Here is a 23531-nt window from a genome sequence, read left to right as displayed (position 1 = left end):
TATCATACAAAGGATGTCTTAAAATTCACAAAAGGACAAAAAATCAAATCAAAAAATCATAAATGCCTGTTTTATGACCATACAGACTGAAATGTGCTATATCAGTGTGAATGCAAACTTCTACCCTGGGGTTTGAGCTGTCATTGGTAAGTGCTTTGCTAAAATGATAAATGGCTCCAGTTAATAGTTAAGCTTTAAAATAATAAATTAATAATGCTGTGTATTTATAACTCATACATGGCTGAGTAAAAACACACTTAACATATAACTTGATCTCTGCAGATGAATAAAATATCTATGACTGTATAAAAACGATTTATTCCAAACAATCAAAATTTGATAAATCAGCAGACTCAAAAATATTAAACATAATTTAGAAACAAAAAAAGTCTTTCTGCCCAGATATTGATCATCTTAAATATTTCCACTTAATCAGATAGCAAAGAAAGCTACCAGAGCTACAAAGCTGTATGTAGTTCTGGGGTGGTCTGTCCTGTGTTTTCACTTTGTGATTTCAGCATCATAAATAAAGTCTTCTGGAAGCTTCTCCTCTGGGATGCTCTTCAGCTGCTCATCATAGTTGCGGAGAGTCCAGAGTTTTTCCAGCTCGAACACTTCTCTGCTTTCTGGTAGCATGAAGTGACAAACCATGCTTCCTGAAACAGAGGCAGCAGGAAAGTGAGTAGAAACAGTAAGTCAGCTAACTATGAGTTTGCATCGACTGTTTTAACTGAAAAATAGACAATAGGAATTTTAACTTTTACACACCAAAGTCAATACACATCCAGTCTTCTGCATCCTTTCCCTCAATCTTGACATTTGGATTTCCGTCTTTCTTCAGAAACTTGTACTGTAGACAAATCATGCTTTGTATAAGTTCAACACTTGTTGAACATGCTGTTATCAAACAATAAGAGAAACAATGCAAATTACCACTTTGATAGCATAAAGTGCCATCGCTCTGAGATGTCTCTGTGATACACCGCTGACAACAATAAAGTACTCTGCATATTTGATGTGCTCTGGTACTTTAATAACACAGATGTCCACTGCATTTTCCTGACGAAGTAAAGACACCAGCACATCAAGAGAAAAGGATTCATGAGATCCTGGAGAGAGACAAAGGGAAAAACATTTTTGCTCAACAAGATTTCAGACATAAATGTATCTCAGTCATTACCTCCTTTATTGATACTGGTATATAAATGTAGTTCAGACCTAGAACTTCAGTCCTTACACTTTAAAGTTTAAGGAAAGAGGACAAACAAAGGTAGACTTCAGCTGATGTAGGTCTTTTGGTCCTACCTGAAACTCCACAAACTTATTTGTAGATACAGCTGACGTTTTAAGTCAACATATCGGTCACAGACACCGGCAGAAATTTTCATATCTGCTGATACTCAAACTTTTTAAGCTATTATCTGTCAATACTGATATGCCAGTAATATCACGCATTCCTAATTTACAGTTCACCTATGACTATAAGAATGGCTCACCCACTTAAAAGTTTTAAATAATTGCTCAAGGTTCTTCCTTTTGTGTTGGCAATGGGATTGACATCTGTAGTTCTTTTTTAATGCAAAGATATATTTAATGATATTTTAATTGAGCTATTGTTTTTATTGTTGTTTTTACTCTTATTTTAAAGGATAATGGGTTTTTAAAAGAGCATTTTGGCATTTGCAAGTCAATTAGTCAAACAAAGATACTTCAAAACTCTTGTGATAATCAATTACATGTTGAGACTTCATTATTTATTTTTTAGGGTCTTAACATTTGATGTCTCCATCTACACTAATGTGAGAAACTACTGCTTGTCTTTCTTGCATTACAGTTATCTTGGTACTTTGGGTGTTTGACCACAGATTGGTTATTTAAAGGTTACAATGGATATATTTAGAGCTGTCAAGATCAATTGCTTGATTTGCAATTAACTATGATCTACAATTACTGATTTTTTTTTTTTTAACATGCTTTTTCATTTCTTTCACCACACTCTTAAATCACATCAGTGTCCCCCTTAGGGCTGGGCAATTAATCAAAAATTAAATTAAATTGCAATATGGCCTGCTGCAATTTTCAAATCACAGAACATGCAATATTTTTTCACCTGAAATTTGTGTCAATATTCCTGTTTAAAACTTTTTTGTTGCAGCAGAGATGTTAAACATTTCATAATATGCAATCATCCACATTCAATGACAGACGATGACATACAAATTAAATTATAACTCCCCTTAGTACATGAATTTCTATCCAATTTACAAAATGAGTCAAAATAATCAGAATTAGATATTTTTTCAAAATTGTTTAGCCCTAGTTTTTATCTAATACTGTGTTGGTTTTAATATAAAATGATTTATTGCTTGTGTTTGTTGGTAAAAAAAACAACAACAACAACACCACAATATAAGGAACTTAAGAAATAATCACATTGCAACACTGGGGGGGGTTGCATTTACATTGTTTTTCCAAATTATTCAGCCCCAGTCCCCCTGCAGCCACAGTGATGAGACCCTAAATGTCTTATTTCACTTTTAAAAAGCTCACAGCTTAGTTAAAAATCATCTGAACCTGGTGTTAATGAACATTTACCTTTTTACCGTTTATTCCTTTCCTTTAAAATCCATAACAAATACCCTTAAACGTGGTTATATTCATGTTTTAATCTACCTACAGAAGCAGGCCACTAACTCTTAGAAAGACGGCAAACATGCTAAAAAAGTGGAATTATAAAATGCGATCAAAAGAGTGCAATTAATTACAAATAACTGCAATAGTCATTGGATTAATTACTAACATAATTTTTAATCTTTGACAGACCTTATATTTCTACTCTATGCATACTTTTGCTCTGATTTTTTTTTCAGGATAAGAAAACTTTTAGAACCATCAAAGTTCAAATAAGCTGATCTATAATTCAAAAACATAGATTATTTGCTGTAATTTAGAGGGAGATTTTATCAATCATCACGCGTGAGATTGTATAAAAAGTTGTCAAAGCTTATTGAAAATAATTCAAGAAAATAAAACTATCAGTTCGGATTGACTAAATAACTGAAGACTTTGTGCAGTTAACTGAAATCTTACAGGACAAAAACATTAGAAATAAAATGCATACAGGTCCATTTAAGTACCCGCAAAATAATAAGAGGTATTAATCGATTAATCGTATCCGTTCGCGCATGTGCTACTTACTTTGGTCCTGGTCTCCGTCGTCACTCTCCACCTTCGCTGACTCCTCTTGTGTCAGACTGATTCCTTTAACTGAATTAGTTTGATTCTCTGAATATAATCTTTTGGTGAAGGCATGACGCCCATGCTGACATGAGGATAAATATGGTGCTAAACTTCGAGCCGTATATAAACTGTTATAACGAGCTTTAGGGACCGAAACGAAGCTTCTAGAAAGGACGATGCGCTCCACCATGAAGGGAGTTTTAAATGCGGATAGTAGCAGTTTCTTTGAGTGATGAAAAATACTCATGATTTTAACCTGGAACCACTATCAGTGGTACCCACGAGTAGCCTACATTTGCCTAGACCTATAATCAGGAAGTAACATTCGTCCTTGACCTATGATTGGTTGGTACAGCTTCTTCATTGGTTTCAGGGCTAAAATGAACCAAGAGCGCCACTTATGGACTACAAACGATATGGACCTCAGATCCCAAGCTGCCAACCTTAAAATACGCAGAATTTACAAGATTAGAGTTTGCTTTGTAGATAAGACTTTGCCACAGCCTTGTGATACTGCTTTATCTTAACTTCATAGTCAGTGTTTTTACATATTGGCTGATAATATACTTCAAAATATTCAACGCTCTTGAGTCATCTGGAAATACTTGCTCATCCTGTTCAAAATTTTTTACAGTCTTTCTCATAACAGATAATGGTTGTGACCATTGCTTTAAGGCTGTTTGAAGACTTCTGTGCAACTATGTTAAAATGGTACATTCATATAATGATTCAAAACTGATAGCAAATGAAAAAGCAAGAGACGTAACATAAAATTAACTCTTTAAAATTTATTTCTGTAGGAAAAAAATGTTATGAAAAGCCTACAAACATATATTTTACAAAATCAGTACCCTTGTCAGAAACACACCTCTATGTATAAAATTGTAAACTTTATAAAACTGGAATAAAATTATACTTGAGGTATCATATCATTGTTCAATACATTATCACTGATCACAAATTCAAGTCTGTAAGTAGACACATCGATGATAGATCAGAGCAGTGTACATTTCTGTTCCCTTATGATCCCTGTTCATTTTAGCCCTTTATTCAGCAACACTCTCACTGTCCATTGTTACATTCAGTCTCAAGCCCACAGGAATATGGTCTGTGAGGCCAGCCAACTGCGTAATAAAGGTCACCTCTTCAATTTCCTGTAAGGAAACAGAGAAAATGTGAGTTTATTGAATGTTTTATGCTGCTGTAATGGGAATTACAAGTATGTGAAGACTGTGAAGGATCATGTCACTACTTTGACCAAGTGCACATATTTCATACATAATTTGTGCTTTACTAAATTAACTGTCACTTAAAACAGTTGAAGAAGGAAGAAGCTGGAAGTTAAGCCACAAAAGAGTACATACCGTTCTACAGTGCTTTGAGATGGAGTTTTCACGGTACAGAATGTAGTCGATCCGGCGTCCGATCCATGGCTGGTCAGCCTCAGGGTAAACCAATGGACAGCCTGCTGCAGGAACAGGAGGGCAGATATACTGCTTTCTCAGCTCCTCTCTCTCTAGAGCTCTACATAGAGAAGACAGTAGATGTCTGCATCAGCATCAGTGAATAAATAAGACTAATAACGATAGGTTATATAAGCTACACACTTAAGACTGGAACCGAGGATACCTCTGTAGTCTTTCTGGAGTGTTTACTTCATCTTCATAGAGTGTTGGCTGCTCCAGCAGAGTGCCTACAGAAGTAAAAGCATGATAGATACAGAGAACTGTCCATATTTGTCTTGTACATACAAAGGACGGACTAAGGTAGAATAGTTAAAAGAAGTACCTATGACCCAGGGTTTCTCTTTTCCAGGCCCTGCCCTGCATGGGTCTCTGTATTCCTCAAACAAACAGTGATTCTGTTCCAGGGTATCATCTAGACAAACAGAAAAAAGGAAATATATCTATTAAAACGGCCTGTTGGGCAAGTTAATTTTATTAAAGGTGAATATATTATAATATGTTTTATATAATACACAAAAAATAAATTTATCAAAAACACACCAGGCGAGCAGTTGTCAAAGTTGAAATCTCCACACAGCACATCAAAAGCAACTTCCTCATCAGGCAGTCTGTTTGCTGCTTGAAAATCCCCAATCCATTTCATAACCATGTTTAACTGCTCACAGCGAACTTCTCCTTCACCTGATTTAAGGAAATAAAAAACAGCTGTTGCAGACCTTGAAGCATATTCTGAGTTAGTTTGAGAAGACTGAGATATTCTAACTTGCCTTCTGGTGCATGAAGATGTGTGCAGTTAAAATAGCCAACCACTCTCTTCTGTTTCTGATTTTTCCCAATTAGCACCTGAGAATTTGAAAAAAAATCAATAAATATATAACAATGTACTAAAACAAAATATCTTCCTTAATTGACAGCAGCTCAATACAAAATGTTAAGCGCGTCACCTTAGTACACAGGACGCCCTTGGCAGCCAGTGCGTCTTCCCCGAGGCTGTTGGGAAACCAGTTGTACTCGGCCTCAAGCACAGGGAATCGGCTTGCTACAAACAGGCCGCTATTGAAGAACTTGAAGTGGGAACAGCTGCATGGTGGCTGGCAGGCGTAAACACCTACATCATACAGTATGTGCCCAAAAACAGGTTTTAATGCTTTCATGAGCTTCTGTGCTGCCCGCTTATCAAACACTTCCTCTAGGCACAGAATGTCCATGTTGGCAGGAAACAATGATGACACCTCCCAAGGTGCATTTCCCTGCTGGCGGAGACCCTGAGAAAGCAGAGCTCGAGGGGCACTGCGGTGACCTGCTCGGCCCTGCTGGTTTGAGTTCTGATTGGAATTACAAAGGGGGGAAGGCGGCTCTGTGGAGGGCTCCTCTGTATCATCACAGGGTTCACAAACCACATGACTGTTGGTCTTCGGGGTTGAAAAGTGTCCCTCCGTTGAGTCTCCATGGTTACCTGCAGGGGGCTGTGACTGTCTATCCACAGCTCCATATGTGGATGGGTTAACAATGGGGAATATGCTGTTGGAGGGGCTGAGGGTCCCACAACTGCTGGGGGAGTCAACAAAGATGCGAATATGAGGTCTGCACACTCCCTGCACAATGTGCTGACCAATGGCTGTTGCTCTTTGCTGGGTATGCCCCAAATTGTTGAAGCGAGCAAGACTGTCAGGCAGGAGACACAAGTTGGCGGTGGCAAATCCAAATGATGCTTTTCCAACCAATTCAAAGCCTTTGTGTATCTCTCTCTCTGGTGTGGAGGGTATCTCTTTATGGTAGCAAAAGGGCCTACGGAAGGCCTGCAGTGGTGCCCAGAGTAGAAAGCCTAGGAAGGCAAAGGGCGCTGAAACAAGGAAAAGAATGAAGAAAAGAAGGAATCCAAAGACGACCTTGAGAGGGTGGAGGTAGCATTCTTCCTCCACCCGCTGGGCTTGCTCGAGGGTGGTGGACTTGCACAAGGCAATGAGGCGATCGAGAAACCAGAAACATGGCTGGATGAAAGCCCATCCCACTGCGTGAAGGCATTCAACAAATGCATTAGGAAATGGAGACTCCTGCAGGGCCATTCCTCTGCCCCTTTTCTATGCAACAATCAGGAAGAAACACATCAAGACCTGGTGGTCAAGCCTCCACCCTGTCCAAAGACCTTACTTCATTGGCTCCAATGGACACTAAGAAACAAAAACAAAAGGTCATGAAATCACCAGTGTCGCAGCCTACACAAACATTTTATACTGCAGGTTCTCATGACTTACTGGCTTTTAGTCTCACATTGTTTTCATGCCCATACAAGCCCGGGTAGAAAAACATGAAGCAAACTGCAACTGAACTGATAGTGCAGTCAAATAAAGAGGGAAGATCAGGCTTACTGCAAGATTATGCAATCCAGCATGTTGACTTTTAAGGAGGCAAGGAGAAAACATGATGTAAACAGCCTATAATCCCGCTGTCAACATGTGCACAGTGTTCCTTACCACAGTAAGTATGGGACTGGGGTAAACAATCAGTCTCAACACTTTTGTGTCTTCTTGTATTCATAAGTAAAGCAATTTAACATCTTAAAGTTGCAGAAGTTAAAACCTCCAATATTTTTCCAAACTTGTACTGAATAATTTTACTTCAAATAACTAAAATTACTATAAAATACTTCTAAAATATATATAAAACTTTGAAATCATTACAGAACTGTAATAAGTACACATATTATACCATTAAATTGCAAATTTGCCCTTTAAAGTCAGTCAGTTGCACGCAGGTTATTGAAATAAATCTGGACAAAAGGAGACGCCATTCAAAACACACAACCAGGAAGTCGAAGACGTCGAGAGCCCCATTCATAATAGACCACTAAGCTATGAAATACACGTTGGTGTAGTTGATGAATAATAATGCAAGTTTTCTGCGCCGTCGTGTCTATTCAGGCGACAGTCATACATGTAAGTGAGATGGATGTCAGTACTGACGTTATCACCGCCGCCAGGTATGCTGAGCTAACAGTTAAACTTCATAAACGATTTAGAAAAACTTTAAAACCCAGAACTGATTTACAGGATATTTGAGTTTAGGAAACAGGACCTCACTATATCACTATGCCACGTGGCTACTACAGCATTACGCTTAATAAATGCTTAATACACATTTTTGTTTTGCAACAGGGAGCTGTCACCTGTCCTGTTGCATTGCTAGCTTAAACATGTAGCTAACGTGGCAGTCCAAAGTCTTACCTTAGCACGGGAAACCGGGACAGTCCTTCTGGTGAGTCCATGCCGCTAGCATCCTGCCCGGGTATTCATCATAGTAGTACATAATTGTTGTCCGTCACATGTTAATATACAATGCATGAAACGAGCAGAGGATTCATTGAAAGGGCTCCATTGAACATTAGACCACCCAGCTCTGAGCAGCTCATGCCATTACTAAGCAACGCCCTCTGTGACGTCATCACAGTGTCGGGCTCGTCCGGGTCCGGGCACATTATCTTACCTGAGTCGACCTGTTTGGCCAGTAGGTCACATGACAATCAAGGAAAAAGATGTCTGGCAGTAAGCCGTGTAAGTACTTGCGTTATGACTGTTATAACAAATTCAGTTTATAACTTCTATACATCCTAATGGTTGGAGACAAAAACACGTATAAGTTTTTTGTTTTTGTTATGACTCTTAAACCAGGTAAATTAATTACATAAACACCTTTATAAGCTTTAGTATGTCAACATTTTCCCCTTCACTTCTGCTGCTTCCCCAGAGTAAGGATCATGATGAAACTGGCAACCAAAGAAGAGGAGCAGTTTATCATCACCACTAGCCCACAGACAGCTACAACACTGGGCATTTTGAATTAACTATTCCATACTCCCAGGCATTAATAGGGATTCTTTATTTATACTGTGGTATCTACCACAAAATAAGAGGCCTCCAATCCATGTTGGCAATCTCGTGGAGGCAGCTGAGCAAAATCAGAAGGCCCTTGTGAAGTGTCTCAGGTGCTGTGGTCAATATCACCCTCTTCAGAAACTCTGGGTTATAGTAGTTCATCGATTGAATGTTTTGCTCATTCGGCTTATGACTGAGGATCCCACAAGAGTTCACAAGTTCTGAGAAAGCAGGATGAATTTCTGGTTTGAATCCGAGCTGGCTCAACTTCCCCACGAGGTCCTCATACCTCTGACTGAGATGAAGCTGATAGCCCTCACCTACCTTCCCTGTTAGGTGGGTGCTGACCTGCAAGAGTTCTTTCCTTGTGAGTCAGGAAAATTGATGATTCTTGTCAGTATCATTTATATAAATTAACTTATGAACAGGAAAAATTCATTTTTTTAATCCTTGACTGATCACAACAGTTGATTTTCTCCTTTACCTCTGTGATCATATGGCCTTGGAAAATATACGAGAGAATCCAGTTGGAAAGCTATTTCTCCCAACAGCTTGTTAGCGTCTTTGATTTTGAAAAACTGAAGAAATCAGCCATGCAGATTCTGTTGTATAAATATCATCTGATTATTAATTACCTTTGGCTGCAACATATCTTCCTGGCAGTTCTGAAACTCTGACATCTCACTTCTGTCTGTGTAGATCGAGCTCTGGAGAAAAGATGATGGGTTAATGAGGTTCAGGGCTGATGTTTGACTTTTGTGGACTGCAAGTCTTTTCTGGAGTTTCTCTTATCACAGGTGCTTTGCCACATGCAGGATTGCCTTCTGCCTGAAGCTGAGTTGAAACATCAAAGTATATTTGTTATTAGTAGTGAAAAGTAACTAAGACACTTAAAAAAACAGAAACACACATATTGATATAAAACTTCACTTTTCACATTTAAATCTCTGAAGACTCAGAGTCATAGGAATAAGTATTGACTACTTCTATATTTTTAAAAAGATAAAATAATACTTGATTGATTTATTGAAGGTAAGTTAAATAAAAGCTATCTACACTTACTGCCCCATCATCAAAGTGAAAACAGAATTTTAGATTTTTTTGCAAATCTATTAAAAAAGAAAAACTGAAAAATCACATTGACATAAGTGTTCAGAACCTTTGCATGAGCACTTAAAAATAGGCTCAGGCTCCTCCCATCACTCTGGATTGTTGCTGAAATGTTTCTACACCTTGATTGGAATACATTTGTGGTAGAATAAATTGATCAAACATGATATGGAAAGGCACACACCTCTCTCTATAGAAGGCCTCACAGCTGATCATGCATATCAGAGCAAAAACCAAGCCATGATGTCAAAGTAACTGCCTGCAGAGCTCAGACAGGATTGTTGCAAAGCACAGATTCAGGGAAGGATACAAAAAAAAACTGCTGCACTGAAGTTTTCTAAGAGCACAGTGACCTCCCTTATTCTCACATACAGTAGTCAACATCTGAAGTGGATCATAACAGTTCATCAAAGTTGTCCTTAGACAAAAATGGGTACTGCTCAAAATTAATGTATAACATGTAAGTCTGCGAATAATCAATGTTTTCATCAATGGAATTTCATGCGTCATCACTTTTAATGGTTCCCAGACATGATTGTTTGTCGCAAGGTGTGAAGTTGCTTGTCACACATTCACAAAGACAAGAGTGCAACTAAAAATTGTTGGTTGTTCAGAACTTCTGTGATTTATCTGAAGTCACAATGGGCTGGAAATGCCTCTTAAACATTATCGGCTGCAGTGCAGCAATATAGTGCCTTTGAGGTACCTCAAGGAGCCAAGACAGTGGTCATAATGGTGATGAAGTGGTTTTGGATAATCTGTTGAGGTGCGGCTTGGCATTCCTCCAGCAATGCTGTTTGCAACTCCACATTGGTTCTTGGAGGGACCTGGCGTTCTTGGAATCTTGACTGTAGCTGCTCCAAAATGTGTTCAGTGGGGTTGACTGTGCTGGCCACTCCATCCTTCAGATGCCCTCTTCCTCCAAGAATACAGTCACCAGCCTTGCTCGATACCTTGTCATCCATAAGCACGAAATCTTGCGACATTGCACCAGCATGTGGTTGCATAACTGGTCTCAGGATTTCATCCCTATACCTTTGGCCTGTCAGGCTGCCATTTTCGATGATGACAAGCTCTGTCCTTCCACCCATGGAGATGCCTTCCTAGACCATGACCACTGATCCGCCAAAACTGTCATGCTGCACAACATTTTGTGGCAAATTTCTCTTCCCAGGGCAATGTCTCCTACGCCTGTCCTGGATGTTCACCAGAAACTGGAATCAACTGTGAAGAGCACTGTACCCTACTCATTCAGTGTCCACCTGTGGTATACTGTGGTCCACTGCAGATATGCCAGTTTGTGTGCTCTGGAAAGAGGCACCCTCACAGCTGGTCTTCTGTCTCCCAAGCCAACTTCATGAAGTCATCTCCTAATAGTCTCAGTGGACACTCGCATCCCTGTTGCCTCCTGAAGGTCATTTGTAGGCTGACTGCAGGCATGAAACGATTTCTGCGGGCATGCAAGGTCAAGTATTGGTCTTTATTCAGGGTTGTGACCCGTTGTCTGCCTCCACCATGCCTTCTACTCACTATACCAGACCTTCCAAACCTGTTCCAGGCTCTGGAAATGACACTTTGAGAGGTCCCACTGCGTCAGCAACTTCATTCTGATTCATGCCTCTTTGCAGCATTCAAATGGCCCTGTTGAGGTCAACATCCTGCATTCTCGCTACACGTGGCATTTTTAATGCTTTCTGACTTCAAGTAAAGGTTTAAGAGAATTAGTGACCAGTTCTCAGTGAAGGTCACCACTGTTTGACTCTGTGACAGGTCAATGGGTACCTATTGACAAACAATTGTCTGGAGATCATCAAAAGCCAAAATATTACAAGAAAGAAACTCTGCCGGGGTGCCGCCTCCATTAAAATGAGCAATGTTGAGCATCTTGTGCAGCTATACTTTAGTATCGCTTTCACAAATAAGGAATACTTCATCTTTTGGCACATCAGCATCAAATTATTATCAGAATCAGGACAATACTCCGTCATAGATTCGCAGCAGACTGTCTTTCTTGTAATAGTTTATTCTCATAATATTACAACTTTTTCGTAATATTACGACTTTATTCTCGTAATATAAAAAAAAAAAAAGAAAAATTTTTCTCTTCGTGTGGCCCTAATACTCTGTCATACTTTTTTAAAGTCACATATTTGCATCTATATAAACAGAGTTATACTCAATTTTTGTGGCCCTTTTTTAAGAGCCTGAGCTAGCACCTGGCTGCCATCTAGTGGTGCAGAGAAATCCGTGCAGTACCTGGTATTTCCTCAGAATCGTCATGGTTGACGCTTTGCATCCTGGCTCTCTCTTGCTTCAGCGGATTATTTTCCTGCTCCAGTTGTTTGTATTTTAACAGCACGGAAGCAAAGGTTTGCTCCAGGTCCATGATGAGGCTCCCAGTTTAACAGCTGAGCAACAAAAAGCAGCCACAAAATCTCATTTCAAATCACAACAACAGATTCGTTTTTCAAAGATCAAAACAAAAAACAAAAAAAACACAGGGATCCAGTTTAGAAAAGAAACATTTATAGGTAATCAGAAAGACTATTTTTCAACTTGAAAATTGCAGTTTGACAAAAAATCCCCAAAAGTTTCACTTAAAATCTTTGTCTAAAGCTTTCAAACACATCTTGCTGTCTTCACCAGCTGATGTTGTTTACTCTGTTGTCATGAAGATTGGCTTGTTTACATGCAAGGGCAGCAGCTGTTTCAGTTTCATTTGATGTCCTTTTTAGCTCTGCTCATTACTAATAGCTTACAGGTGAAGTTTTGTCAATTTTGAAGTTGTAAATAGTTCTTTTGAAAAAAGAATCCTCACTCATGGCCTACTTCCTGTTTTCTTTTGTAGTTTAGGCCCATAAAAGGTGCTAAAATGCAACAGACCAAAACACAACTGCTGTTGAGCTCAGTATACTGAGATTAACCCGGACATAGCACATACTTTTCTAAACCAAAACATTTGTACAATAGTCATACACCTCATAAAACTTCAATAACAAGCCCCCCCAAACTCCAAACACAGCATAGAACATCTATTTATATTATTATAGAAAAGAAAATTTACAAAGAGAAGAAAAAAAAAATCATCAAACTATGTGATCAGTGTACACTACAGAACAGGATAGAAATCAGGAATATGGAAACTACTTCTAAGCATGAACTTAAACATTTTTGCCTTCAAATGTTGCATCTTGTTCCTCCTGTTTAACTTCCCCTAGCTCTTCCAATGATGGCGAGAATGTAGAGGAAGATGTTGATGATGTCTGTGTACAGGTTAAGAGCAGCAAAGACGTATTCCTCTGGACTCAGAGCCAGTTCCTTGTTGCCAAGCAGCAGCTGGGTGTCCACTGCCAAGAACTGTAAAGCAGAGGAATGCACAATGGATCTTACATTAGTCTGCTCCAAAAAAATGCTCAGATACAAACCTCTTGTTCTCTAAATAAACAAACAGTTTGATTTTATTTGTCTGAGTCTGGAGATTCTGTCTGGATCAGTTGAGAGAGAGGGGAAACATGAAAATGGAGAGGAGAAGCATTGAAGGTCTCCCAGGTTAAGCATCAAAGGAATGACCATTTTCCCTACTCTGACGCTGGTTGGCTGTCAGGGTCCAAGCACACCAGATGGACTCTTAACTCATTCAACATGTGCACTCCACAAAACCCGCCTGAGCACTACAGATTATTAAACAGGTGGTTTGTTCCTGTCATTGTTGGACATTTCAGAAGTTGTGCATACATGAAGCTCTTGCTAAACTAATTACAACCCAAGATATGTGGCCTGCTTATGTAACCTGAATAGAGGCTCCAAAGCATCTGCCCTCATCTGACATCAACATTCCATGACTGATCGAGAAGGAGTTTGTTTTTCCTATGGCTTCTTCTCTGAATGGCAAATACGCAACAACTCTAGATCAATCAACACCTGAAAAGGGAGGCGCTGCTTAGAGAGGACTGAGTTTTCTCTCTGTTCCCATCAGAGTAAGTCAAAGGAGAGAAACTTATTTCTCACGTGTGTTTTTAGTTTAAATTTCACTCAAAGTTTGTAAATGTTTGTGATGCTTACGGGCTGAAAGTGTTTAAGTCTGAGCAGTCTGGTAGATTTGGTTTATAAAAGAAATTAACAAAACGACACAATCAACACTTAACCACAGCTGAAGTCTCACCGCCACATTTCCCTGGATGTCTAAAAAGGAAATTGAAACAAAGAAGTAGTCTGATCTCACAAGGCCAAATTGTCAGTTATTAACCCACAAGTGGCATTTCCCTCAATGTGATTTAGCAAGTTTCTTTTTTCTTGTGTCTGAAATCACACACTCATTCCTGGTTTACCATTACGTGAGCTGTCTATAGTGGACTATGCCTATTAAATAATGAGACTGCGCTTATGAGGCTAAAACGACGTGGTTCACAGACACACTGACTGTTATAAAAATGTTATCTAAGTTTCCAATAAGTGACGTCTTTAGTTCACTGCCAGTTACTGATTGAAGTGCACAGGTTTTTGCTAAGGCGCCAGGAAATGATTAGCTTAGAAGTTGAGCAACGCATTAACTTGTAGGGCTGGGTATTGCCACTGATTTCCTGAATCAATTCGATTTTGATTCACAAGGTCCTGATTCGATTCAATACCGATTCGATTTGATTCAATTCAATATCGATCCATTGAGGGATATTTCAGCTACAGTACCTGTTTTGCTTGTATATGCAAGGGGGTCTTAGAGAACTGATGGCAGAAATTATACTTTCAGTTGAATTATTAATAAGAAACCTTCTCACTAGGCCCAGTATTTAAAATATTAAAGTTCACACTAAAAACTGACCCCAAACTTGTTTCCTGAAAATATTTTTCATTGACCAACACATTTGATCAATCAACATAATAAAGTGCAACATAGACTTAACAGTCAGTAATAAAAGATCGATCTGAATTGGAAAATCGATTTTTTGAACCCAGCCCTGTTATTTTGACATTTTTGGTAAAATTGAACAAAAAAGCAGCTGAATCCTTTCCTACATTAACTGAAGTTTATCGGGAACACTGAAAAATAGATTCAAAACAGGTTTTAGAAAAACTGCGAGAAAAAGTCCAAAGGACAAAATCCACAGTTGTGGAAAAAATGATTTAATTCTTCATCAAGACAACGCACCAGCTTCAACTGTGCACTCCGTAAAGCTGGCCCAAAAACAAATCAAAGTGCCTGATGCTAGTTTGTATTTATAGTTTTTCCTGCTGGGTTGCAAGTTTAGTTTAGTTTTTATTTTGCAAAAATGCTTCATTTTAGTTTAGTTTTTATTGGTTTTAGTGTTATCTTTATTTATTTATTTTTTAAATATTGGATACCTGTCAGGGGCAACATCCAAAAGGGCTTATCACTTTTTATTTCATTATTTCAAGTTTGATGCTTGTATACAACCTCAAACCAAAAATTACCATTGTGTGAAGTCTCCTCCAGTCAAATCAGGGGATTTTACTCTCTCCAGGCTTGGGCATACATGCCAGTCCCTATGCTGCTGTCAAAAGACTAAAACTAAGAAGATTTTGCCATTCATTTTATTTTAGTTAGTTTCCTAAGCACAGAATTTAGTTTCAGTTGGTTTGGGGTTTTTTAAGCTTATTTTTTATTTAGTTTCAGTTAACTAAAATGATTTTTACATTTTAGTTTGTCATTTTTGTTAGTTTTAGTTAACTATAATAACCTTGGTATTGGATGGTAGGGGTGTAACGGTATTTGTATTCGTCCCGTACCATCACAGTACGGTCGTCACGGTTCGGTGCACACAGTAATACGAAGAATACGACTGAGTATTAAAAAAATGTAAAGTTCTCACTTCAATCCAGGTGACCACAATGAGCCTAAAAGCTGCCAGCAACCGTCATTACAGAAGAAGGAGCAGTTACAAAAACAAACGAAGAAGAGTGATGGTGCATGTGGAGTTAGAAGAGCCACCGGCTTCATTTAAATCACCAACATAGCAATGGTGCTCTGGCTCTGTGAATCATATTAACTTTACCTTCAGCCTCGGAGGAGTGAGAGAGGGACTCTAAAGCTGCGTCATCAGTAAAGTTATCCTCCGATTTCACACGACTTTAACCTCTTTATCCTCCAAGATGGGCTGTGAAAAGTTTTTCCAAACTTTGTAGTAGGTCCCATTGGTTAAAAACGTAGTCCAGCGCTGAAGTCCGTGTTGAAATTGGCAAAAAAAAGATGCTAATTTCCATACTTAACAAGCTAACTTGCGGTTGTGTGATGATGCGTTCAAGTTAGCTGGGAAATGTAAGCGTTTAAGGAATGGGTATAAATATGTCAATATATCAATGAAAATAACCTAGTTATTCAAAAATGTATTTATTTATTAATATTTTTAATCACTGATGAACTTTTGGAGGGAGGTCGCAGCGTTATTTATAATTTAAATGTAATTTATTCAGCCTATTTATTTTAATACAATTTAATTAAAGAATTAAAATTAAATCTTATTTATCCGCTTCAATCACTGCACTGAAAACATGCCGAACCGTGACTTCAAGACCGAGGTACATACCAAACCGAAATTTTTCTGTACCGTTACACCCCTACCTGATGTCCCTCCCTATTCATCTGATCTAGCACGTTGTGACCAATTTCTTTTTCCCCAAGATCAAATCTGTGCCCAGAGGGGCACGTTTTGAGTCTGCCTCAGAAGTTAAAGAAGAAAAGTGAAACGGTGTGTGCAAGAAGAGAACAACAGAGGTTCTGTGATGACTTTCCTACTGTGCTGCTTTGATCAGCATTGAAATTGTAAATATTAGCGCATTTCTTTCAAGAAATCAAGATAATAATGAGTACTACGAAAATGTGAACAATGATGGGTGGAACACTTTGGTTTTTACTGTTGCTATTACTGTTACGAAAATAACAGAAAATGTGCTACATCAAATAAACTTTTATTTCTTGCTTAGTTGTTTCTGTACTTATGTACCTCTTTTTGTTGTACATGATTCAGGCTTGTTCAGAGAGGTCAAACTTTGAAGATTCAATCTGAAAATGTAACTATTCCTGCTGCATTTAATATCCTTTCAACTTCCAGTCATCTCTCCCTCTTCACACTATCAATCACATGAGGTGATTCTGTATACATTTAAAGAGGAAAAACAGTGACACAGTGCATCATCCCAGTGTAGGTAAATCATTTCAAATTTGCAATGACCATCATAAAAACAAATGACTGTCTACTTACGCAGGTGAAGAGTAAAGCTCCCAGCCCACCATACACAATGTCCAAGATTCTGTTGCGGATGAAGATGCAGAGGATGCCGAAGAGGAGCAGGACGATTAAACAGACGAAAAGCACGCCATGACAGGAAGTGAAGTCGTACTTTGTCTGTGGAAGGAGGGAGAGTATCACAAAGGTTGCTGTCATATCATGAGTGTGATGGACGTACAGTGATGTGAAAAAGCATTTGCCCCCTTCCTGATTTCTCATTTTTGGCTGATTTGTCACACATAAATGTTTCAGATCTAACAAATTTAACTGGCTGTACCACCGCTAGCAGCAACATCTACAACCAAGAGTTTGCGGTAACTGGCAGCAAGTCTGTCACATCGGTGTGGAATTGTTTTAATTCTGCCACATTCAAGGGTTTCAAGGATAAACGGACAGTTTAAGGTCATGCCACAGTTTCTCAACCGGATTAAAGTCCAGACTTTGACTAGGCCATTCCAAAACCTTCATTGTTTAAGCCATTCAGTGGTGGACTTGCCAACATGTTAGTAATTGTTGTCCTGCTGCATAACCCATGAGATTGAGGTCATGAACTGAGGGCTGCACATTTGCTTTAAGGATTTTCAGGTACAGAGAGCAGAATTCATGGGTCCATCAATTACAGCAGGCCCTCCAGGTCCTGAATCAGCAAAGCAGCCCCATAATCTTAAGACATAACAGGACATACACATACCAAAACGTTCAACTGTTGCCTCCTCGGTCTACAGAATATTTTCCTAAAAGTCTCAGGGATAATCAAAATGTTTTTCGTCAACTGTGAGACAAGCTTTTGTGTTCTTTTTTGTCAGCATTGTCTGGCCTTGGAATTCTCCCATGGATGCCATTTCTGTCCAGTCTCTTTCTTATTGTTGAATCATGGACACTGACCTTAACTGAGTCAACCGAGGTCTAACTTCGGTTGTGTTTCTTGGCTCTTTTGTGGACTCCTGGATGAGTTGTCCATGCTCCCTTGGAGTCATTTTGGTAGGCCAGCCACTCCGGGGAAGGTTTAGCACTATTTCAAGTTTTCTCCATTTGTGGATAATGGCTTCCACTGTGGTTCACTGGAGTCCCAAAGCCTTAGAAATGGTTTAGTAACCCTTTCCAGACTGAAAGATCTCAATGACTTTGTTTCTAATCTGTTCTTGAATTTCTTTAGATTGTGGCATGATGTGTCGCTTTCAAGATCGTCCAGTCTACCTCTCTCTGTCAGTCTGGTTCTATCCAAGAAATTTTTTTTATTCAACGGATCTGGCAGTAATCAAGTCTGGCTCGTAAAATTGAACTCAGCTTTCCAAAAAGATGTTGTTAATCACAGTTAATTCCCAATTTAACAAGAGTGGGGGTTACTTTTCTCACAGGGCCAGGTGGGTTTGGCTGGATTTTTTTTCCCTTGAAAATAAAATAATCATTTTAAAACTGCATTTTGTACTTACTCAGGTTTTCTTTGTCCAATTCTACAACTAGCTTGATGATCTGAAACACTTACATGTGGAAAAAACGCAAGAAAAAAAACAAAAACAAAAACAAAAAACAAAGCAGGAAGGAGGCAAATATTTTCCCCAGAACTGTACACAAAAGGGCAGGAAGGTGACAGACACAAACCTGCAGAGAGAAGATCACCACTGTGAAGCACACAATTGCTGTGATGCCCACGGCCATGATAACACTGTCTGTCTGATGGAAGCTGGCGATCATTCCCACCATGTAGGACATGCTCAGAGTCAGGACAGACTGGAAACATAAAACACAAATACTTATAACAGAGAATCATCATGACATGGGTAAAAATGACACCTTTTTATGTAGGTAGATTGATAAGTATGGCTAAATCTGGATTTAATCTTAAAGAACAAAGGAGAGCTTGTATTATACACCATTTTTCAACACATTTATAGAAAAGGAAGGGTAATATGAAAAAGGAAAACAACCAAAATTCATAACTGATAAGACCAACACAATGTCGTACAGTCCAGATCAGATAAACACATAACTTCCTCTGCTGTAACTCCTCCCTATTCTGTTACCTGTTATAAGGGAAAAAAGTCAGAGCATGCTTACGAGTGCGATCAGGTTCCAAGGATGTCTTCGGCGAACACTTCCACAGCAGCTGATAACGCAAACTGAAACAAAGAATATCCCGTAGGACAGCAGATAAGTCCAGGTGTTCACCCGAACAAAGACCTTGACTTCTTCCACAAAGGTGAAGACGGCCACAAAGGCAAATGTCACCAAGAGCTGAGCGGTCAACACTAAGAACACCTGCAGAGAAGAAGAGAGGGCTGTAAGGCAGCATTTTTGATAGGATTTTTTTTACATTACTTGACTATGACTTTTTTAAAATAAATAAAATCATTTTTTTATTGAAAACTACACCTACAGGACTTCTTACATCTGCTTGTTAGTAGGAGGGCTGAAAATCACAGGTTAAACCATGACAGAATACACAATTCATGGCCCATGATAATAATAACACAACAGTGAATCTGCAGTAACTGATAGTTATATATTTAATCCATAACTGATTTACAGAATACGTGATTTAATTCTATCAGGAGCTAAAAAGACTTTTAAAAAATCTGATGAATGATCCTCAGTTCTATAGAACCAATGATTTTATTTTACTGCTCTGAACTAGAATAAGACATTCTTGGCGTGCGTGTTTGTAATGGATTGTTCGCTTTAATTGTGCTATGTGTGACATTGCCCAGATCTTTGTTTTGTTACTTTTGTCTTTAAATCTACCAGTAATACAATCTTTTTCCAAGTTATCAACATGAGATTAATAGTGATTAATAAATAACAAATAATCAGATAAATATTTTTTAATTGACTGACAGCGCTAATTATAATAAGCTCTAAACCACTGGTTCCCAACCTAAGGCCCAGGACTCCAAAGATCTCAAGGGGGCGGAATGAGGCTCTGTCTATTCTTTTTTCTTTCTTTCCAATTTAGATTTTATCATTTCCTTTAAAAACAGAAACACTGTAAAACTTTTTTTACAAGAGTCACTCATTTGATCCAAGTAAAACAAAAGAAGTTGATACACCTATACTTAGACACACTGGTAAGTTAATCATTTCTGTATTATATACAGTCATGGATGAAGGTTGAGTAAACTTTTATACATTCTAACTGCCTTCAGGTGTGATTTCTAGATTGCCAGCACCTGTTACTTGCCACAGGTGAGTTTAAATGAGCATCACATGCTTGAAATAGAATGATTTACCCACAGTTTGAAAATGGTGCCGATAATTTTGTCTGGCCCAATTTTTTGAATTCTGGGGAAAACTATGTAAATTTTGGCTTTTTTCTTCTTCTTTTTTGTGTTGTATCAATGCACATAAAGGAAATGAACATGTGCATACCAAAAACTTTTTTAATTGCAACAATTTCTGGGAGAAATGGTGTATTTTCTGGAAAAATTTCAAGGGGTGCCAATACATTCGTCCATGACTGTACCTTGCATTGAGCCCATCGTCCTGCAAATTTACAAAATAAGGTAATAAAAGATTATGAAAACAACATAAGGACAAAAAAGAGAATAAAGTATCCAGGAAGCCGTACATAATAATAATGATATGATAACGAAAACATATATTAACTGTCTATTCTTAAGTAGTCAAATTAGATTTGATATATTTTCTTACGGTTTCAAGAATAAATGAGTTACAATTTATGTTGATTTTTGACATCGATGTATTAACTTTTTGTGTGGGTCTGGAAGAGCTCAGATTTTCTTAGATACAAGTGGAGAGGTCATAGGAAAGAAAAGGTTGGGAACCACTGCTGTGAACAACTTAGGATTTTCTCACTTGTTTACACAGATTCAAAGGCCGGCATAACACTTATTAGAAATTATATTATCAAGGTCTATTGTGCTCTCTCCACACAGGGCAGCAGACTGGGATAGATCAACCAACTTATGAAATATGATCAAATTAGTTACTTTTCATTTAATTTCTTTATTATTACAATCATTTCTGCATCACTAAATGTTCTGTCTGGGCAATTATTCAGAATTTAGATCTTATCACAAACGCATATGTCCTACTGCAAATTCAAACCACAGAAGGTGCAATATTTCTTTAACCTGAAATGTGTTTGAAAACACCAGTTTAAAACGTGTTTTTTTAAGGCAGAGATGCTATAATGGGCACATCAGCCAAAACACTTACGTGTCAATTTCTTTCGATAATTATTTGCAAAAACTCCTTTCCTTGTTTTTGTTAGTGTTTGTCTTATTACAAAAAGAGAAAGACATAAAATCATCATTCCCTTCAATACAATTCAAATCAAATTTGCAATGAGTCAAAATAATCACAATAAGATTTTTTTTTTTTTTCAAAATTGTTCAGCCCTAGTGTAGTCTACTTATATAGTGTTTTTTATTGTATAAAATGATATATTGCCTTTTTAATGAGAAATACATAACATGAGGAACTTAGAAAATAGCTGCATTTTAAATAAATGCAATCAAAATATTGGGTTAAAAACATCATAATTAGATTATTTTCCCAAATCATTCAGCCCTAATCTAGCATAAAAGTGCACTTTTATAGTGCTTCTGAAAATAACTGAAGGCCCATCCAATACTGACAGATGAGAGGTTAAAGTAAATAAAAGCCTGGGCTATTAATTGAAGAGTTGAAGGATGTGATATTTTCATTTGTGATGTGCTCTATTTGACCATTTTATTTTTTAATCTAATATTTTGGATTATATAGCCTGTATCACATGGTTTTAATTGCAAAGCGCCTCATACACCTCTGCAAACATCCAGCCATACATGCTTGCTCTGTCTTCAAACAAAATGCCCCCTTACTTTTCGAATAAAGGCTCTTCTAATGCTCTTGTTATCTAGTCCAAAATCAAAGTCTTGGTTCTCATGAAACGGTGGTGGTTCCTCCTCGTGATGGTAAATGTCATCTGAGTGGCACAAACCAGAAACACAATGATTATTTTTCATCACACTTGTCACTGGACATTATATGCCACAATTCCACAAATACATACCACTGAAGTTTCCAACCCCACCCTGGCCTGGTGGAGAATAAGGTGAAGAGGGTTTTGGTCCATACCCTGGGTCGCTTTGGGGGTTCATCCCGAAAGCTCCAGGAGGAATGTGTCCAAAGGCAGTAGGTGGAGGATAAGGCAGGCCACCGGGACCAGGGAGACCACCAGGGACAGCAGGGCCTCCGTACATGTTTGAGCCTGGCATGTTCATGTTGTCAAAGCCGATGGGAAAGGCAGGCTGTCCGGGGAGCGATGGTGCAGAGGGTGTCCCCTGAACGGGAGTGTACTCATTCTTGTCGGTTACCATCTCTTCCTCTGATCAGCAGCAGCTAGACTGTGGGATAACACGAATGTAAAGGCGTAAACTCGTAGGTTAGACAAAGTCGTCGATAAATGAGAGGTTAATAAGCTAAAAAGATTAAACAGCACTGTTTAAGGGGATGACAGCTGACAGATGTCTAGAGACAGTAAAAAATGACAAACGCTGCAACGTCCATAGCAACGTCACGCATTCCACCACAAAATGACTTCTGCTATCACATGCTTGATAAAAGACTGGCAGCAGAATTACAACATAACTTGCCTAATCCCATGTATTGTTTAATTTTGGACGCTACACTCTGAGCATTGCAGGCTCGGTCTCTTGGTTTGAGGCCAGAGATCGACATTTGACTGCGTCCGAGTTGTCACGTAACCGAGCTTTAGCATTAGCTGAACGCTACAATTCAGGCCACAAATTTCAGTTTCAGACAAGAAACGGTTTTTTTAGCCCACACAATCTACATTCGACGTCTAATCTGTGGTCAACGAACTGAGATTACAGTTAAAGCAATGAGGAACGAGATATCAGAGATGAGACAGTACCACGCAACACAGCCATGTTTTTACACCAAACAATAACGTTGGAATGGAAAACGGAAATGCTGGAAAGATCAAAAGAAATATGTCAGAAAGTCTTTTCTAACTACTTACATTGCCCTCGGTCGACGTCTCAACCACTGCAGCTGGGCTGGACCCTCGATAAAGAAAATATTTGTGGTGTTTTTTTTTTTTTATAACAGGTCTTGGTTCTGTCCCACTTTGACCATTTTTTTTGCTCTCACTCTGACTTCCAGTAAACTGCGTTAACTCCAGCGTCACCGCCCCGAGGTTGCGTGAGGATGCATTCACGGGCTCCTCGTTAAAGATAGGACAAATACCTTACTACTTTCCAAAGTTACCACTTGCGTGATTACATTTAAAATAAATATTGTGTGAAAAATGGGCACATCAAAAACTAAATACTAGAATTATGAGCTGAATATATCACCTTTATTCGGAGGAATTATTTTATTTTTAATAAAGCATTTTAATTGTGAACAATAGTCGTAGTAGGAATTACTCCGATATTATTGAACGTCCCATGAAAATTACCGTTATTCGATCGACTTTGCGGGAAGGTTTATGTGAAATGTGTCACAACTAAAAATGAACTTGAAATAATTGAAATTTATTACGAAAAATAGCCACAAAATGTTGGCAAAGCCAGAGCATTAGCTTATAAACGCATGTCAAGGAGAAGTTAACCTGTTAAGCCAGCAGGTGT

At 38.5% G+C, this 23531-nt stretch overlaps 3 protein-coding genes across 4 annotated transcripts; all 3 read right to left on the bottom strand.

The window, feature by feature from the left end:
• Positions 1-302: 302 nt before the first annotated feature.
• On the bottom strand, positions 303-3550 carry malsu1 (mitochondrial assembly of ribosomal large subunit 1). The gene is made up of 4 exons (XM_041793064.1): positions 3199-3550; positions 934-1109; positions 769-850; positions 303-656 (listed from the first exon to the last, which is right to left on the bottom strand). Exons 1-4 carry the CDS (start codon positions 3485-3487, stop codon positions 502-504), a joined length of 702 nt encoding a protein of 233 aa, XP_041648998.1. The 5' UTR covers positions 3488-3550; the 3' UTR covers positions 303-501.
• A 458-nt stretch (positions 3551-4008) lies between these two features.
• Positions 4009-8286, bottom strand: smpd5 (sphingomyelin phosphodiesterase 5). Of its 2 annotated transcripts, none has more exons than XM_041792695.1 (8): positions 7931-8286; positions 5651-6877; positions 5474-5549; positions 5247-5387; positions 5029-5118; positions 4870-4933; positions 4605-4764; positions 4009-4394 (listed from the first exon to the last, which is right to left on the bottom strand). In XM_041792695.1, the coding sequence occupies exons 2-8, from the start codon at positions 6770-6772 to the stop codon at positions 4287-4289; spliced, it is 1761 nt and encodes a 586-aa protein (XP_041648629.1). In that variant the 5' UTR covers positions 6773-6877; positions 7931-8286; the 3' UTR covers positions 4009-4286. The 2 variants fall into 2 exon arrangements, with proteins under 2 accessions (XP_041648629.1, XP_041648630.1); XM_041792696.1 differs by lacking the exon at positions 7931-8286 and adding an exon at positions 6962-7830.
• Positions 8287-12192: 3906 nt separating this feature from the next.
• On the bottom strand, positions 12193-23080 carry grinab (glutamate receptor, ionotropic, N-methyl D-aspartate-associated protein 1b (glutamate binding)). Its single transcript, XM_041793982.1, has 7 exons — positions 22919-23080; positions 21947-22280; positions 21756-21859; positions 18991-19191; positions 18535-18663; positions 16906-17049; positions 12193-13045 (listed from the first exon to the last, which is right to left on the bottom strand). Exons 2-7 carry the CDS (start codon positions 22251-22253, stop codon positions 12893-12895), a joined length of 1038 nt encoding a protein of 345 aa, XP_041649916.1. The 5' UTR covers positions 22254-22280; positions 22919-23080; the 3' UTR covers positions 12193-12892.
• Positions 23081-23531: the final 451 nt, after the last annotated feature.

This window comes from Cheilinus undulatus, linkage group 8 (assembly GCF_018320785.1).
Source record: "Cheilinus undulatus linkage group 8, ASM1832078v1, whole genome shotgun sequence".
NCBI classification, from domain to species: domain Eukaryota; kingdom Metazoa; phylum Chordata; class Actinopteri; order Labriformes; family Labridae; genus Cheilinus; species Cheilinus undulatus.
Note: the sequence above shows the minus strand (reverse complement) of the source record. Positions and strands in the feature narration are given on the sequence as shown.